Source organism: Rhinatrema bivittatum, chromosome 19, assembly GCF_901001135.1.
Source record: "Rhinatrema bivittatum chromosome 19, aRhiBiv1.1, whole genome shotgun sequence".
In the NCBI taxonomy this organism is placed as follows: Eukaryota; Metazoa; Chordata; class Amphibia; order Gymnophiona; family Rhinatrematidae; genus Rhinatrema; species Rhinatrema bivittatum.
The window spans coordinates 20,530,529-20,544,170 of record NC_042633.1 but is presented as its reverse complement, the minus strand read 5'-3'; the positions used below and the strand labels follow the sequence as shown (position 1 = coordinate 20,544,170).

Below are 13,642 nucleotides of genomic sequence, written 5' to 3'. Positions count from 1 at the left end.
GGACTGTGCAGAAGTACTGAGTGTGTTACATATCCTGCCATGAGACATCAGGGCCTGTGCAGGAGGGCTGAGTGTGTTACATAGCCTGCCATGAGACATCAGGGACTGTGCAGGAGGGCTGAGTGTCTCTGAAACACATCCTGCCAGGAGACAGTAGGGACTGTGAATGAGGGCTGAGTGTCCCTGCTATGAGTCGGCAGGGACTGTGCAGAAGTGCTGAGTGTGTTACATAGCCTGCCATGAGACATCAGGGACTGTGCAGAAGTGCTGAGTGTGTTACATAGCCTGCCATGAGTCAGCAGGGAGTGTGCAGACAGGCTGAGTGCATCTAAGAGAAGTTTCCAGTCTGCTTGGGAAATGGGCCCTCAGCATGCTCCACCGAGCCAAGGCTTCCTCCATTGCTGTTTCCCTCCCTAAGGCCTGCGTGGGCTCCTCTAGAATCACGTCGCCTTTGGCTCCCTCTGCTGGGTCAGTCATCATAAACTGTGCCTCCAGCTGGGGCTGATTTTACACTCAGCTCTCTCTGCTGCCTGGCATCTTCTCAGCCTGCGTTGCACGGGGCGGGCATGGGCAAGGAAGTGGGAGGTAGGGGAGTGGATCTGGCCTGCTGGTTCGGCCGCGTTTCCTGAGGTGCCAGAGACAGCTGCCCGGCCACGTGAGCGTGTGGGCTCCACTCCCGAGCGAGAGGGGCGGGGGAGGACCGGCTGCACCCACATGGCTGGCAGGGACCAGGAAGAGGCATCTAAGGTCAGCGTCCCTGGCTGGCATCAGGCTGGCACAGAGCCAGCTGCCAGGCTTCATTAAGCAGATAATTACTGTTGAGGCTGGTAGGGGGCCATCCGCCTTATCTGACCCACTGTGGGCGCTGAGCCTAGCTCTGACAGTGGCTGTGGCTATGTCCCTCCATGCCCGCCGAACTGGCTGGGCCAGGCCTGGGCTTATCTCCCACTGCATGCTGGGACTTGTAGTTCTGCAGAGAGACACCAGAACTACATCTCCCTGTATGCAGTGGGGCAAACCCAGTTTCCCTGTGTGCTCGGCCTCCTTCCTTCCCACTGGGGACTGGCGAGCAGCAGCTGGCTCCAGGTGGCCAGGGACGGGCCCAGCCAAGGCAGAGCTTGGCTTTTGGCCCTGCTCTGTGGATTTGTCACGCCCTGCTTCTGCTTCAGTCCCTGGTTTGCTGCAAAAAAAAAAAAAAAAAAATTCCTGAGCTGCCAGGTTGGAAGAGGGAAGACCTGGAGCTGGTTCTTGCAACTTTTCCCACACACCCTGTGCTCAGTGTCCCATGGGAAGCGCAGCCCAAACCCTAGCACTGGCCTTAAATCTCCCTCCTCGGGGGGGGGGGGCTCTTGCAACCTCTGCGGACTTTAAAAGGGATGCAAGGGGAAGAGCAGGTCTCCTTTATTCATGCACAATCGTGGACGAGCAGGTCTCCTTTATTCATGCACAAAACATGGAAGAGCAGGGCTCCTTGACAGTGACTCAAACAGCGTTATTGTACACAGGTTGCCACAATCGTACACCGAACGACTGAAAGCAGGTCTCCCCGCTCCTTTTCATGCAGGGCGCCTTTCCCTTGGCCCTCGGCTCTCCTACCAGCGACGCAGACGCCCTTGCCCTGAAAGGGGGGCAATGCCCCTCCTTGCACCCAGCGGGCTCCTCCCTCCCTCCCCTGCGCGACGGAGGCCCGGGAGACGAAACGCGGGCGCCTTCCGGCTTTCCCACGGGCTCCCGCTGCGGTTCCAAACTGGGGGTTGCCGCGCTGCTGCGGAAGGCTCCAGGCCCGGCCAAGCGAGGGAAGGATCACGGCTCTGGTGGCCCTGGGCGCAGGGCAGGGGTTTCTGCTCCCCGCCGACGGACGCAGGCCCCGCACGGAGCTGGCATTGGGGGGGTGCACATCATGGTCAGTCATGCATTATAATGCCCTCCCGTGCAAGTCCATACAGCGAGCACAATGGTTGTAAAAAGCCCTTTAAACTCTTCGCCAGGGAAAGGGAAGGAGGGCCAAAGGGAAGAGGGTGGGTCTTGTTTTTAATCATAAAAAGTAGGATTTAAGAGCGAGCCTTGGCCTTCCCCACCCACCAGCAGCCTGGCTGGAGCTGCCAGAGGTTTGACCCCTGCGGCTGTGGAATCCAGAACAGGGCTTGTCTGCTTTGGGTGGCTTTCACTCCCCTCCTCGCCCCCCCCCCCCCGGGCTGGCAGCGGGAGGGGGGTCCTATAATAGGGTAGCCCCCACTTTGATGGGGGGGGGGGGGAGAGAGAATTTCTGGTGGCCCTCCGGATGGGGGGTGAAGATCTCATGTTCTTGCAGTAGCCAGGAAGACTCCTTGAGGGGCTCGGGTAGGGGGGACAGAGCCCTCTTTGGGTGGGGATCATGCTCGCTCTCTGAAGGTCCAGAGGGGGAAGGGGGGACGGGACCGGTACTCCTGGGGTTTCTCGGGGCCGGAGGCAGCTTGGGGGGGGGGGGGGGGGGGAGACGTTTGCCACACTCGCCTGGCAACAGAGCCCTCCCCTTTTTTTCTTGAGGAGACGGCCGGATGGGGCCTCCCTCTTTCCCAGAGGAGTTGCTAGTTCGGTCCATGGTTTGCAAGCCTTAGGATAAGTTCAAAGTCCTGCCACCCCCCTTCAGTATGACGAGAGTGGGGAGGGGGGGGCTCTTCCAGCCAGAAAAGGCCAGAGCTGTGTTCCTGCCACCTCCACTGCTGGTCCCCGATGGGGCTTTTCCACACCCCCCCGCCGACTCCTTCTCTGCCCCTCGCTCCTGCCAACTCCTCGCTGCAGAGACCAGCCGTGCACGGGGGGGGGGGGGGGGCAACCTCCGCTCCCTCTTTTTTCCTTTCTGGTCGACTCAATCCGTCCACCAAAAGATCCGGCAACTGCTCCTGGCGAAGCTGCCAGTGCCAGGCGTCTGGGGGCCCCGCCGGCACATCCTTTAGCCCGATGCCTTGGGTGGTTTGGGGCCGTCAACTGTGGGATTAGAAAGACAGAGAGAGAGAGATAGAGTGAGACTGGACTGGACTAGATGGGGCGGTCATTCCCCGCTCTGACCCCAAGGAGTGCAGGAATATCAGCTTCATGGAAAGGGGGGGGGGGGGGGGGAGAATCCCAGGAGATGGGATAAGGCAGAAACTGTAAAGGAAAATTGGTTCTTACCTGCTAATTTTCATTCCTGTAGTACCAGGGATCAGTCCAGAGGCCTGCGTTTTGCCTCCCTGCCAGCAGATGGAGACAGAGAACGTTTCATGGACACTGTACATAACCCAGTGAGCCACCTGCAGTCCCTCAGTACTGACCTGCGCCCAAGCCAAGATGACAGAAACAACCATAAACTTCTAAGCAAACTCCCTCCCCTCAAAACGAGCCGGAAGAAGGTGAAGTTACCCACAAAGACAATGGAAAACTCGTTTCCCAAATTTAACATAATCAGCGGCGGCCTCTTCCCCCCCCCCCAAGTACCACAGATCAGTCTCTGGACTGATCTGTGGTACTACAGGAACAAAAATTAGGTTTAAGAACCAATTTTCCTTTCCCGGAACAGTCCAGACTCCTGGGATGCACCTAAGCTCCCCTTAACTCGAGTGGGTCCTGGAGAGTTCCACTCGCAGAACATTCACCAAAGCACATGGAAGCCGTAGCCCTGACATCCAAGTGATAATGCCTAGCAAAAGTGTGCAACGACTTCCCAGTAGCCGCCCAGCAAATTTCATGCAGAGACACCTGATGTGATTCAGCCCAGGAAGTCACCTGAGAACGTGTCAAGTGCATCCCTAAACCCCCCCGGCAGTAGGCGCCCTTTAGAAATCTCTTCCTTCAGCCACCACACAATTGTAGCCTTAGATGCCTTACTTCCCTTCTTTGGGCCACTCCACAGTACAACGAGGTGATCCGGAAATCATAAGTGATCTTTAGATACCTCAATAACGCTCGCCTCCCATCTAAGAGCCTAAGCTCCCCCACGTGAGGCGTAGAGGAATCCAAATCTGGAAAAGCTGGAAGCTCCACTACCTAAGATGGAAAGCCAAGACTACTTCATGCAGAAAAGGCGGCGCCATGCATAAAAATGCCCCCTGAATACAACATCTGTAGGAAGGGATCTTGACACGACAGTGCCTGGAGCTCCGAAATTCTCCTGGCTGAACAAATAGGCACCAAGAAAAACCACTTTAAGAGTCAAGTCCTTAACCATAGCTCTATGCAGTGGTTCAACCCAAGCCTCACACAATCCTCTAGAAGCTACATTCAGATTCCAAAATGGGCAAATATTCCGCACCTGAGGATGCAAGTTCTTAGCTCCCCGAAGGAGCCGTGTAACATCTGGACATGTGGACAGAAGAAACCCTTGCACCTTACCCCGGAGACAACCCAGTGTCACTACCTGGACTCTCAGAGAGTTAAAGGCCAGTCCCTTGACCAGAGCCTTCCTGTAGAAAAACCAAAATATGCAACATCGTAGCCTGAACAGGCCGAGGCTGCACTCGGTCAAGAGCAGACCAGGACTTGAAGACCCTCCAAATTCGCAAATACGTCAAGGATGTAAAAGGTAGAAATAACCGCTTCAGAATATCCCCTCCATCTCAGTCGTCTCCTCTCAGAAGCGAAGCCACAAGACTGAAGTGAGCCGCCTGACCCAAAAATACTGGGCCCTGCTGGAAATAACAGTCGACGATGTCTGAACCTCAGGGGCCCGTCTATGGCCCTGTTGATCAGATCTGGGAAGCATGGTCAATGTGGCCACTCTAGAGCTACCAGGATCACGTTGCCCAGATGTTTCTCTATCCGCCGTAATCCCGTGTCCACCAGAGGCCACGAAGGGAAGACAAGGAGAAATCCCTCGAGTCCATGGCAGCACCAGAGCTCCGATTCCTTCCATACCGTGTTCTGTTCAGTGGTTGTAAAATCACAACGCCTTGGTGTTCTCTTTGGTTGGAATATTCCCATCTTCCATGAGTGAAACACATCGCTGCCTCAGACAGCTCCCATTCCCCGGGGTTTAACTTTCTCCAACTGAGAAAATCTGACAGAACATTGTTTACCCCAGTGATGTGAGACGCTGCTAGTCACTCCAAGTGCAATCTGCCCAGAGAATCAACTTCCAGGCCTCTCAAGCCACAGCCTGATTCTTGGTTCCTCCTTGACGGTTGATGTAGGCCACCGTTGTCGCATTGTTCGATAGGACCTGTACTGGATGTTCGTGTAACCTTGGCAGACATGTAAGCAACAAGAAATGCACTGCTCTCGTCTCTAACCGATTGTTAGACCATGAGGCTTCCTGTTTCGACCACTGGCCCTGCGCTGACTGATCTTGCCACATCACCCTCCATCTGGAGAGGCTTGCATCGGTGACTGTTACCCAATTAGGAACCTCCAATTCCACACCACACTCGAGATTGGTGCGAGTAAGCCCCCACAAAAGACTGTCCCTGGCTTCCCCTTCTAACGGAAGAGGAAGATGAAACTCTTCCAAGAACGGATTCCAGCGGAAGAAGAGCCCCCTGCAGAGGCCGCATATACACGAACGCTCAATGCATTAATTCCAACATCGATGCCATAGATCCCAGGACCTGTAAATATTCCCAGACCCTGGGCACAGAGAGCTCTAGCAGAAGCTTAATCTTGACTCTGCAATTTCAGCACTCCCTCTCCACGAGAAACACTCTCTCCGCCAGCGTGTCGCACTGAGCTCCCAGATACTCCGGAGTTTGAGAGAGGACTAAATGGCTCTTTGCTACGTTCACCACCCATCCTAGAGATTTCAAGTGCATCGGTACCTTTTGTACTGATTGTCAACAGAGGTAGGGGTGGCCACATTACTTTTGTAATGTGGCCACCCCCACCACTATCACCTTGGTGAAGGTACGCGGAGCCGTCGCCAGCCGAAGGGAAGGGCTCGAAATCAAAAATCTTCCCTTAGGACCATGAACCTCAGGAATCTCTGGTGCTCAAGCCTGATGGATACGTGCAGATATACCTCTATCAAGGCGAGAGATGCCAAGAGCTCGCCCTTGTGTACCACCGCTATGAGGGACCTCAGAGTCTCCATACGGAAACGGGGAACCTTGAGCGCTGCATTTACCTTCTTTAAATCCAGTATCTATTGAATTGGATACAGGTGGGAAAAAAACAGGACAATTAACTTAAAACTGACCTCCAGCCACACTGAGCGTGTTCAGGGTCTGAGCCAACAAACTCAGCAAGACATCTCTGTCAAAAAAGAAAAAGAATCTACCATCTGCTGGAGACAGAGAAATCCTGAGGAACTGCAGGTGGCACATTGGGTTATGTACAGTGTCAGTGAGACTCTCTGTCGCCATCTGCTGGCTGGGAGGCAAAACTCTGGGCTGATCTGGGTACATACCGGGAACAAGATTTTATGACAACTAGCAGAGGTCACAGAGGATCCTCAGTGGTTGGGGAGTGAGGGGTAAAGCCTGGGAGGGGCACAGAGAATCCTCAGGGTGGGGGAGTAAAGCCTGGGAGGGGCACAGAGGATCCTCAGAGGTGGGGGGGAGTGAGGGGTAAAGCCTGGGAGGGGCACAGAGAATCCTCAGGGTGGGGGAGTAAAGCCTGGGAGGGGCACAGAGGATCCTCAGGGGTGTGGGAGTGAGGGGTAAAGCTTGAGAGGGGCGTGGGGGAGTGAGGGGTAAAGCCTGGGAGGGGCACTGACGATCCTCAGGGGTGTGGGAGTGAGGGGTAAAGCCTGGGAGGGGCACTGAGGATCCTCAGGGGTGGGGGAGTGAGGGGTAAAGCCTGGGAGGGGCACTGACGATCCTCAGGGGTGTGGGAGTGAGGGGTAAAGCCTGGGAGGGGCACTGAGGATCCTCAGGGGTGTGGGAGTGAGGGGTAAAGCTTGAGAGGGGCGTGGGGAAGTGAGGGGTAAAGCCTGGGAGGGGCACAGAGGATCCTCAGGGGCGGGGGAGTGAGGGGTAAAGCCTGGGAGGGGCACAGAGGATCCTCAGGGGTGGGGGAGTGAGGGGTAAAGCCTGGGAGGGGCACAGAGGATCCTCAGGGTGGGGGGAGTGAGGGGTAAAGCCTGGGAGGGGCACAGAGGATCCTCAGGGATGAGTGAGTGAGGGGTAAAGCCTGGGAGGGGCACAGAGGATCCTCAGGGGTGGGGGAGTGAGGGGTAAAGCCTGGGAGGGGCACAGAGGATCCTCAGCAGTCCAGAGTCCACATCACACACACCCTCTTTCTCGTGGGCTGCTGAGGGCGGGGGGTGCTCTAGCAGCTCAGAACCGGACACCCCTGCCTCCGGAGGCTTTGGGTCGTGACTGAAATGCAAGGCTCTGCGCCCGTGGGATTTCAGGAGGCAAGGAGTAGGTGAGTGAGCACGTACCCTGCAACCTGTAGCGGGCCCCCGTGCAGCGCCGGCCCGGTCGGCGGTAGTCCAGGGTGCCCCGCAGCCCCCGCTGGAAGAGTGGCTGCACAGGCCGGACGTTGTCGCTCATGCTCTGGAAGACGTGCAGGGCCCGGTGCTGACTGAGGAGGCGCAAGGAGTGCATCTGTAGAAGGGGAGGTGGAGGAGGGAGGAAAGGAAAGGAGAACAGGGAGGTGGAACGAGCCGGGGAGAAGAGAAGAACGCCTTCATTTTAAGTCTCTTTACTGGCTGAGACCCCACTACCTCACCACCTACTCCCCGAATCGCTGTATCTTCGCCCCCCCACTACCTGCATGGATGTAACGTTCAGGGCCTGGTCGATGACGATCCAGGTAACGGTTTCGTAGCAGGGGGGCGCCGTCATGGACCCCTGGTAGGTCACAAAGCTGAAGGTATCCGGGAAGAGCTGCTCCAGGACCAGATCCTGCAGAAAGGTGCTGTCCCCTAGAGCAGGGAGAGGGACACTTAGATCTTCTGTGCTCCTCCCAGGCTTTACCCCTCACTCCTCCACCCCTGAGGATCCTCTGTGCCCCTCCCGGGCTTTACCCCTCACTCCCCCACCCCTGAGGATCCTCTGTGCCCCTCCCTGGCTTTACCCCTCACTCCCCCACCCCTGAGGATCCTCTGTGCCCCTCCCAGGCTTTACCCCTCACTCCCCCACCCCTGAGGATCCTCTGTGCCCCTCCCAGGCTTTACCCCCACTCCCCCACCCCTGAGGATCCTCTGTGCCCCTCCCAGGCTTTACCCCCACTCCCCCACCCCTGAGGATCCTCTGTGCCCCTCCCAGGCTTTACCCCTCACTCCCCCATCCCTGAGGATCCTCTGTGCCCCTCCCAGGCTTACCCCTCACTCCCCCATCCCTGAGGATCCTCTGTGCCCCTCCCAGGCTTTACCCCCACTCCCCCACCCCTGAGGATCCTCTGTGCCCCTCCCAGGCTTTACCCCTCACTCCCCCACCCCTGAGGATCCTCTGTGCCCCTCCCAGGCTTTACCCCTCACTCCCCCATCCCTGAGGATCCTCTGTGCCCCTCCCAGGCTTTACCCCCACTCCCCCACCCCTGAGGATCCTCTGTGCCCCTCCCAGGCTTTACCTCTCACTCTGTCAATGCTGGAACCTGCTTGACGTTGATTTCTGCACCTCTCACCCTTTTCAGGTAATAATCTTTCTAATGTTGCTTCTGAATGTCTTAGGTATCACTGCTAGCGTGGAGGTCTCTGAATGTCCCTGTCCCCTCCTCCAGGTCCCCAAGTGTGTAAGATTCACAGATGCTGGAAGGTCATGGATTGGGGATAGTGTTAGCTTACCCTTGAAGGAGATTCTCGTTGTGGTTTCTCTGTTAAGCAGCCGGCCAAGAAATGGATTTGAATTATTTGCTACCTGAACAGAAGGAGAACCATGTCAGTGAACTCGGGGGTGGGGAGGAGTATGAGGGGGTTTGTGCAGTGGGGGCTGGGGATGAGAATGGGGTTTCAGGATGTGAGCTGAGGTTGGGGACTGGGTGTCAGGGAGTGTATGTGCGTGGAGGGTAGGGAGGAGTGTCAGGGGGGTGTATGTGTGGAGGGTAGGGAGGAGTGTCGGGGGGTGTGTGTTGGGGATGGAGTGTCAGGGGGTGTGTGTTTGTGGAGGGTAGGGAGGAGTGTCAGGGAGTGTATGTGCGTGGAGGGTAGGGAGGAGTGTCAGGGGGTGTGTGTGTGGAGGGTAGGAAGGAGTGTCAGGGAGTGTATGTGCGTGGAGGGTAGGGAGGAGTGTCAGGGGGTGTGTGTTGGGGATGGAGTGTCAGGGGGTGTGTGTTTGTGGAGGGTAGGGAGGAGTGTCAGGGGGTGTGTGTTTGTGGAGGGTAGGGAGGAGTGTCAGGGGGTGTGTGTGTGTGGAGGGTAGGGAGGAGTGTCAGGGGGTGTGTGTTGGGGATGGAGTGTCAGGGGGTGTGTGTTTGTGGAGGGTAGGGGGGAGTGTCAGGGGGTGTGTGTTTGTGGAGGGTAGGGAGGAGTGTCAGGGAGTGTATGTGCGTGGAGGGTAGGGAGGAGTGTCAGGGGGGTGTGTGTGTGGAGGGTAGGAAGGAGTGTCAGGGAGTGTATGTGCGTGGAGGGTAGGGAGGAGTGTCAGGGGGTGTGTGTGTGGAGGGTAGGAAGGAGTGTCAGGGAGTGTATGTGCGTGGAGGGTAGGGAGGAGTGTCAGGGGGTGTGTGTGTGTGGAGGGTAGGGAGGAGTGTCAGGGGTGTGTGTGTGTGTGGAGGGTAGGGAGGAGTGTCAGGGTGTGTGTTGGGGATGGAGTGCCAGGGTGTGTGTGTGTGGAGGGTAGGGAGGAGTCCCTATAATCATACAGAGGGACTCGGCAATATGTAATGCCAAAAATTTATTATACACACAATTTTTCTCCAATGTAATTTACACACTTTTTATACAAGTCCCACTATTTGTCTCAGTAACCTCCCTACCTTAAAAACAATCCCATTCATACCTTCCCCTCCATTCACACTACTCATACCACATAAAATCACTAAATCTCTTAAACTTACATGCTTAATACCTCTACATATCACATTTAACAGTTACATGAAAATGCATATTTCATCCAAATACACCCCTTATATTCAACTTATAATAACTTTAACAATCACAGTCAAAAGCATAGATCACATTTTACACTGTTTTGACGAACACAGGATTAATCCAACGAGGCTCTCGTTTCGCCCATACAACAGGGCTTCCTCAGGGAATGATGGTCATCTCCAAGAAGTATGTTCTCATACTAGCACCATCGGGATACAATTGTCTTCACATGACAATTTAGGCTGGGGCGGTATGGAGACAAGGAAGTCATAAAAGGATTATCAGGAGCAACTATAAAATTGTCAAGAAGACCCCCTGATGCAGGATACGCTCGAAACATGGCCATGCCGGGGTGATGTACGGATTGTGAGATAAAGCTAAGTAATTTGTATTGTTTAATTCCTGGATTGAAATCCTCTTACCCAGTTGGACCCCGTTGGACTTAATATGACTTTTTAAAGAAAATGTTTGAAAAAAAGAAAAAAAATGTTTGACTCCCGAGTGAGCACTATATTTAAATTAAAATAAAGCTGGACCAAAAGGTCTATGCAGCTTGCTAGGATTGACAAGTTACGGTCATAAAGGTCCTACAAACCACCTGTCAAAAAAAACTTAGAAAGTTATTACTGAGGGCGTTTTGGTGATTTATATAATATTTATTACATTCATCAAAGAGAGGGCTGCATCTTCACTGTTGCTAATATATTATGCATGTAGAATCAATACATAGCGCTGGACTCTGTAAGCAATAACATAATATCCACCATCTATTTAACTAACTGCTCAAACTGTACTAGAAAGTACAACCACCTTGTACACCATCAGCATGTGTTTAAATAGTACCAGCCAATCCAATGTTGCCAATACAATCCTGTCAGAGGTTGAACATTACTATATTGTATATCTCAATAGATCTCCAATGATTCTTGCCGACTCTTGCTGTCAGGCCACTATGCTCGTTTCATCAAGGTTAAGATTTTTCATATTCAGATAATTCCCATAACGCGTACCAGCTCATACCTTCCCAACCTGTATTAAATAACTAATTCATTGATACCAATGAATTGATACCAATTTCTGAAGGTGAAAAACAAACGGATGAAATGTTAAAACATAATTAATCCTCACATATTGTGTATGTTTGATTGGTATCGAGTGAGGACAGTAGCCCTTCAATTTTGTCATTTAAATAACTAATTCGCCATTAGACTTAGCTCACCTATGTAAAACGTTACCACCCATTAATGTTTATAATAACAAACACACACTCACATCATTGTCAGATCGATACTCTAAGGCCGCGGTAGAAACAGTGCGGCAGTGCCGGGCGCACCCTCGTTCCCCGCACGCACAGTTCTCTTCACCTACCGCTCGATACTCTCTTCAAATTGCATGCAAATGCAAGCCGCGTCTGCGAAGCGTTAGGCGAAGGTTAGGCCCGCGCAACCCATTTTACTGTATAGAGCGCCTATACAGTATCCTGGATTCGCGGGCCTAACGCTTCACCGCCACGCTGGTACCTGTCATTTCAAATGACATTTGAAATGACAGGTACCAGGAAGAGGACAGTTATGTTCTCCGATGCTCGGCAAACTTTCCCCCAGCCCCCGCTCACCTGCCCTGGCCGCGTCCGGTCTCCGGTGCAGCCCCAGTCCTGTCCCCTCCTCCCGAAGCAAAAAAAAAACAAAAAACGAAAAAGTAGCAAGAGAGCGAGGGGAGAGACGGGCAATCCTAGGCTCGGGCCTGCTACGGTAGTCCCTTCTCCTCTCCTCCCGATTTTGGCGCTCAAGGCGGCCGGGTGGGCGTGCATTCATCCAGGCAGAGGGAGTCGGGGGCCGCTTTCGCCGACGGCTCCCTCTGCCTGGATGAATGCACGGCCCCCGCCGGCAGTGAATGAATGCCCGTGCGATTTCGGCGTTCAAGGCAGTCACATGCCGTGATGTCAAGCGTCGTGACGTCACGCCTTGAGCGCCGAAATCGCACGGGCATTCATTCACTGCCGGCGGGGGCCGTGCATTCATCCAGGCAGAGGGAGCCGTCGGCGAAAGCGCCCTCCGGAGGCCGCTTTCGCCGCCAGCTCCCTCTGCCTGGATGAATGCACGCCCACCCGGCCGCCTTGAGCGCCGAAATCGCACGGGCATTCATTCACTGCCGGCGGGGGCCTGGATGAATGCACGCCCACCCGCCCGCGGCCTGGATCGAACACGCGCCCACCCGCCCGCCGGCTCCCACCACCGCCGCCTGGATGAACGGGCGCCCACCCGCCCGCCGGCTCCCACCGCCGCCACCATGACCGCACGCCTGGGGGATTCGGAAAGTGACAGGAAAGTGACAGGTATTTATACATATATATAAACAACTTACGCTGCAATGTTAATATGGAGGTCGTCCTTGGTTTTTTACACTTTACTCCCTTTGGTTTTACCCCCATTTTTTACACTTTATTCCCGTTTTAATTTTCGAACACCACACTAACACCAAGTAGAGGGTAGGCGGTAAACTAACAGGTTAAGGACGCGGCAAAATAGCGGGTTACAAAGGAGATAATCTGAGCGCGCGTCACAGTATCGTAGGGGAATAGCTAATTCCTTCATTATACAGCTAATTCGTTCATTTACATATCATATACATGCTGCATGCGGAAAGGGTTATGCGTCTGTTTTAAGAAGTGCTAAGGACGCGTGAAACTGGAGACTGTATCGCTGGATCGCCTTACGCGTCCGAATTGTGCGCTCCCAGCACATTACAGACGGAAAATCTTCAACCGCACGTTACAGTATCGACCTGTAAGTTGCACAAAACCGGCTTAGTTCCATATCAAGATCTTAAACTGCCTTAAATTTCACTCACCTAAATCGTCTGATCGCATATACATAACTATAGTCCCAACTAAAGCTTACATCAGTAACCATTACATGGGCCGGCAAAATACCAATTCCAAACCAACCCATTTTTTGTATAACTAAACCTTCCATACGTCACTCTAAACGCCTCGGCTACCTGCCGTGCACTGTATGTATAAACTGACAGCATAACACGATTCACATCAATAACTTCATAATATAAAGTAGCTACTTACACAGAGCCGTCTTACGGCATTCACCGGACGGTTGCCATTCCGTAAAGAACTTGTATTCTGTCCCGCCATAACACGTCCATTTAAACTCCACAAACCAATCACAATTAACCCTCCCCCTCGTACGTCATCCATCCAAAATTTAGAAAAACCAGACAATTATACATGCTATGTACTTGGCATCCTACAGGTTTGAACTACCCTATACTCGACAGCTTAACATCACGCCAACCAGACACGATCCAATACCGTGCCATGCACCACCACTCGGAGGGATCAAAACGCTCCCTGTAGCTAAATGCCTATCACGTTTATACAAAACTTTATTCAGTCCAGCCTGAGCCTTGCTCATCATCCCTCCACGGGTCCTAAAGTCCACTTCACCTCTACGGCAAGCTACAGGCCGATTCCATACAGTACGCCCTAATTCAAAAGACTCATCAACTTTAGTCAATTCCCCGCCTCTCACAAACCGTGACCAAAAAATGATTTCACTTAAGTCAAAGATATAAAATATAGGGGCTGCTACACTCCATAAAATGCCTCCCATTCTATCATTTTGTTTAGACCCCGGGGATGAATTGTATCCCATTGATAGATATATTTTTGTTCAATTCTTCTTAGAATATTACTTATATCTC

The 13,642-nt window shown here is 53.6% G+C and overlaps 1 protein-coding gene across 1 annotated transcript in view; it reads right to left on the bottom strand.

Annotated features, from left to right (window-relative positions):
- Positions 1-1,418: 1,418 nt before the first annotated feature.
- The window catches only part of CA11 (carbonic anhydrase 11), a 23,730-nt gene continuing 11,506 nt past the window's right edge, over positions 1,419-13,642 (bottom strand). Inside the window, exons 5-8 of the mRNA XM_029584438.1 lie at positions 8,681-8,774; positions 7,665-7,819; positions 7,334-7,499; positions 1,419-2,967 (exon numbers count right to left, since the gene is read on the bottom strand). Coding sequence (XP_029440298.1) covers positions 2,933-2,967; positions 7,334-7,499; positions 7,665-7,819; positions 8,681-8,774 — 450 coding nt within the window. The 3' untranslated portion in view covers positions 1,419-2,932. The remainder of the gene's footprint in view (positions 2,968-7,333; positions 7,500-7,664; positions 7,820-8,680; positions 8,775-13,642) is intronic.